Below are 5,000 nucleotides of genomic sequence, written 5' to 3'. Positions count from 1 at the left end.
AGCTGCTAGCTTTCGCTAAGCGGTTGTCCACATCCTTGGCGATAGTGGCATCATTAGAGATAGCGCTCCCGAGGTATGTGAAATGCTCAACGGTGTTCAGCAAGTTTCCACCAATACTGATGCTTGGAGGGTAGTAGGTTCCACGTGGAGGATTCTGGTACAGTCCTTCGGTTTTCTTGAGGCTGATTGTCAGGTCGAAAGCCTTCGCTGCATCTGAAAAGCGGTTGACAACTGCTTGCAGGGCTATTTCACTGTGTGCAAGAAGGGCGCAGTCGGCTGCAAATAGCAGCTCTAGGATCACCTCCTCAAGAGGTTTGGTGTGGGCCATGGGTCTGTGGAGGTTAAAGACACTCCCATCCGTTCGGAACCGTATGTAAATCCCTTCTGTCACGTCCTTCTTTTCTTCTCCGAGCAACATGCTGAAAAAGATTGCGAAGAGCGTTGGTGCGAGGACACATCCTTGTTTGACGCCGTTGACGATGGGGAAGGGGACGGAAAGGTCGCCGCTGTGCCTCTTCTACCCCATCTGACTTACGTGGAACTGTTGCAGTATGTTCAGGAACTTTGGAGGGCAGCCCAACCTTGCAAGGATCTTCCAGAGCCCATCTCGGCTGACCGTATCAAAGGCCATAGTAAGATCGATCAATGCTGCGTAGAGTCCCATGTTTTGCCTCCTGCTCTTCTCCTGTATTTGGTGCAGGACGAAGATCATGTCTGTGGTTCCTCGATTAGCTCTGAACCCACACTCACTTTCTGACAGGTTTTCTTCGGCGATTGAAGGGATGAGTCTGTCCTGGCTGTATCCTTGTCACGATTTTCCGCGCAATGGATAGTACTGTAACGCCTTTATAGTTGCGACACTCTGATTTCACTCCTTTGTTCTTGTACAAAGAGACTATGACGGCATTGCGAAGATCCTGTGGGACAACTTCACATTCCCAACATTCCTGGAACAAATCACTCAGTTTTGCAAAGAAGAGTGTCAATCCCATTCTTGTACACCTCTTCTGGTACGCCGTCGACTCCAGGGGCCTTGTGACGCTTCAGCTTCGCAATTGCTGCTTTCACTTCTTGCTGGATTGGTGGTATATCAAGCGCTGTCTTTACTGCTTGTTGGGGAATCTTCCTGATTGCCTCTTCCTGAGCCTGGCGTTTGTCCCCAAACAGGTTCTCATAGCGCTCAGTTCAGCGGTGGAAGATTGATTACTTGTCAGTGAGGAGGCTATGGTCACCTGACGATCTCAAGGGAGCTTGCACTTGCTGCATTGGGCCATAGACTGCTCGCAGTGCCTCGTAGAAGGCGCAGGTGTTTCCAGTGTCTGCATAAAGCTGAGTCTGCTCTGCAAGGGCTATCCACCACTTGTTTGTTCTTCATTTCTCTCACCTTGTTCTGAACTGTGGTGCATACATTTTTGTAGCTTCTGGAGGAGGTCTTGTATCTCCACATTATTCTCATCAAACCAGTCCCTATTTTTCCTTTTGAGTACCCTGCTACTTCAGCTGATGTCTCCAGGAAAACGTTTTTCAGCAGCTGCCACTGAACCTCTAGGCTTGGGTCCTCCTCCAATGAGCCATCATCTGTGTTGTTTAGACGCTCTGCCAATCTGTTATGGAATTAATTGAAATCTGGAATATCTATCCTGGAGTTTACGGCTAATGTACTAATTATTAACTGGCAAACATTTCTTCAATTGCCGGCGTCAAAATTGTTTCTGTTCTTGCTAAAAATGTTAAGTTCCACTCTGCAAGTAAGTCCTGTCATAGCAGACTAGATAAAGCGCAAAATCGTTCATTATGCTGTGAAAGAGAAGTCTAAATTTCACACTAATAGTACCAAAAGTAAATCCCTTTTAAATGAGATAAGTTTTTTGAAAGAAAGATTTCTTCTGTCAGCGAAATCAGGCTTTCACTCCGCAAGTGCAAAGCGCCAGTAAGTTGAGCCGAAACTCCGAGCGAGAGAACACGTTTATTCACCGAAGGCAAGATGCAAAATACAACCCAAACTAAGCAGGCAAAAGTGGTAACAAAGGCACCAAGCTAATTATGCGCGAACTGTGTGACAATGAGGTAACTAAGCGTGCATGCAAAGCGAAACAATAACCCGAACTAAACGACGGCGTGTACAATGGGTTACGCTATGTGACCTAGTGGCGGGAATTACACAACAATGCGAAATATGGCGTGACTTCTTCTTTCTTCTCCTCGCCAAGGTAGATGAGTAATAAATACGAAGTAAAACTAGGCTGGGAATTGATAGTACACAAGCAGTTACAAATAGCTAACATTGTCCTTAATATGTAATGTAGTCCTTGAGGTAAGCCGGACGACGAGTTGAACGGCTTGACCGGCGTGGGCCAGGTGAGGAGGTAGGCTCCGGGATATGGGCATCAATGTCAACAGTCATGCTTCCACTCGGGGGAGGGGAAGACTCGGGCACATGATGAATGTCAGGCTGAGGATCTGGTGGGGTAGCGAGCTCGCTAGGGACTACAGCAGGAGCCGGACTCGGAGTGCTCTGAGGTGTAAGAAGGGGAGCGGGTTCCTCGTCAACGTGCTCAGAGGTGAGAGGCTCTTCGTCGGTATCTTCAGGGTAGGAAGCGGAGCTGTAATGACGAGAGAGGTTAGACGTGGTCTCTGTTAGGTCAGGAACACGATAACATTCGGACAGCTTGACGCGATAGGAGGTAGAACGCAACTGTGAACCGGTGAACTTGCGTACGTTGCACCATAGGCCATCGACGGAGACCACAAGATACCGATTGCGGGCACTGGTCTTGGAGCCATCAGAAGTAATGTACACCAAATCGCCTACTTGAACGGGCGTGGCCGGGCGAGGGCAACAGCCTGGGGCTTTGGATCTCTCACTTGTGGGATGGTTACGGAGCCGCAACGACTGCTGTTGTCGAACAACTTGGAGGTCGGAAAAAGGGATCTGTGCGTTAGTGAATTGATCGCGTTGAAGCCACATCTCGCGGGCAGACAATCCTCTGTTGCGGATACGGGTGTTGAGATTGGCTGTCGCCACAGCTAAGGAAAGAGGACTGATTGTACCACCCTCAGGACAAACACGTAGAAGCTCATCACCAAGTTCTGCGACGCATTTCTCTGCCACAGGATTCTTGTTTGGGTTTTTGACTCGGCCGACTTCCACGGCAAAGCCGTACTGCTTAAGGATTTCATCGTCACCTAAAGAAGCAAAGCCAGGAGCGGGATCTACCCTTATGACGGAAGGGGGGCCAGACAGAGGTCGCAGCTCAAGGCACAAACGGAGGAGACCAGAGCGAATGGATTCACGACGTTCGTTATCCAACAAGCAGGCTGCAGTGAAGGACGTGGACGTCTCGCGGACGACAAGTACTAGCTGACGGTAGCGCTTTATGATGTCTGCAGCGAAGGAAATACCAAAGCCGTCGGGGGGATCAGAGGTTGATTGTTCAATGAGGCTGGATGGAACTTTCTTCAGGGAAGAGCATAGGTGGCAACACTGCGAGCACCGATCCAGGGCTTTGTCCAAATCTAAAGCGAAGAAGTAACGCTGTGAAACCAGTTTCATCTGGTGACGGGAGGGGTGGTCCAGCTTCACGTGCAAGGCAGCAAGGAAGCCATCAACAACAGAGCGTGGAATGACAATACATTCGCGGGGCGCAGCGAAAGGTTCATCGCGTTTTACGACGAGTAGGCCGTCACGGGAAATGGAGACCAGGTTCAGGTAACGCTTGACATCTTTAATGTTTGTCAGCTTCTTTGACGGGCGAGTGCCCTGCTTAAGATGAGAGTGGACACGTCTCAAATCCGGGCACTCTAGTTGCGATTGGAGCCAGGCGGAACGGCTTGTGAAAGGAAGGGACGTTTTCCCCGATAGCACATCATGAACAGAAACGGGACGCACAGCTAGGTCTTCAGCTTCGGATACAAATGAACAAACTTGGCAGCGAGGGTCGTCGCAAGCTGGTGCGTTACGACTAGCAAAGTCAGAAGGCAGGTTGGCAGAACCAGCCAAATGGAGCAGTGTGATTTGGTAACGGCTAACAGATGATAAAAACGAAGTCACTCGGGGACTGGAGGAGAACTGTCCACGGCAGAGCTTGTCAAAGGCCTGGACACACGGCTTGCTGTCAGTCAGTACATAAGTCTTAGACTTTGATTGAATTATATAAGGGGCAAAATGCTTGACGGCAGCGGCAATAGACAATGCCTCTATTTCACATGGTAACCAGGAGGCTTGATGCTTTTTAAATTTGGCACTGAAGTATCCGGCAAGGTGGAGCTTCTGGTCACGAAGCACATAAAGAGTGGCGCCGAGGCCATTCATCTTGACGGAACCATCGGTTGCGATCCAAAGTTGATCATCAGGCTTGGGGAGTGTGATGGATCTGTTAGACGTGAGTGCTTCTTGACAGGAGCGAAAACACACTAGGAGCTCATCAGACCAGGAGATGGTGTCTTGAGATTGACGACCAGCCGTAAGCGACTCGAGAGGAGCGAGGAGTTTAGCAGCTCCACTAAGGACCCGACCAAGCATTTCGTATGAGCCAACAAAAGCACGGAGACCGCGTACATTCTTGGGTGGCTCACAAGAAGCAAGAGCAGCTACACGATGGGAAGAAGCGCGGATCGAGCCCTGGGACCATATCCAACCGAGAATGGTGGTAGAAGCTGGGCAGATTATGGTTTTCGCAGGTGAGAGGCGAAGGTTGCAGCGATCGAGAGCCGAGAGGACTTTCCGCCAGTTTAAAAGGAGCTCTTGATGGGAGTTACCACCACAATACAAGTCGTCGGCAATCTTAGCGACACACCCTTCCTGAAGGAGATCACCCAGGACGCGGCACATTAGCTCCTCGAGGGCCGTTTCGGAACCGGGGATTCCCATTGCGCAACGCGTGTAGACACGAACGCCTTTAAAGGGTGTAACCACGCCACAATACTTCATGGAGTTCTTTGCAAGTGGGATTTGGTAGAACGCCTGAGACAAATCGGAGACTACAATGTACTTCCAGCAA

At 50.0% G+C, this 5,000-nt stretch overlaps 2 protein-coding genes across 2 annotated transcripts in view; both read right to left on the bottom strand.

Annotated features, from left to right (window-relative positions):
• LOC138048418 (venom prothrombin activator pseutarin-C non-catalytic subunit-like) overlaps nt 1–5,000 on the bottom strand; it is a 22,797-nt gene that overhangs the window by 7,824 nt on the left and 9,973 nt on the right. The window lies entirely within an intron of this gene.
• Nucleotides 958–5,000, bottom strand: part of LOC138050085 (uncharacterized) — a 6,610-nt gene continuing 2,567 nt past the window's right edge. The window contains exons 3-5 of the mRNA XM_068896564.1: nt 2,346–5,000; nt 1,385–1,604; nt 958–1,146 (exon numbers count right to left, since the gene is read on the bottom strand). The exon at nt 2,346–5,000 is cut by the window's right edge and continues 764 nt beyond it. Of these exons, the coding sequence (XP_068752665.1) occupies nt 958–1,146; nt 1,385–1,604; nt 2,346–5,000 (3,064 nt within the window). The remainder of the gene's footprint in view (nt 1,147–1,384; nt 1,605–2,345) is intronic.

Source organism: Montipora capricornis, chromosome 5 (assembly GCF_036669925.1).
Source record: "Montipora capricornis isolate CH-2021 chromosome 5, ASM3666992v2, whole genome shotgun sequence".
Classification (NCBI taxonomy): Eukaryota; Metazoa; Cnidaria; class Anthozoa; order Scleractinia; family Acroporidae; genus Montipora; species Montipora capricornis.
The sequence above is the reverse complement of the archived record's forward strand: the minus strand, read 5'-3'. Positions and strand labels throughout refer to the sequence as shown.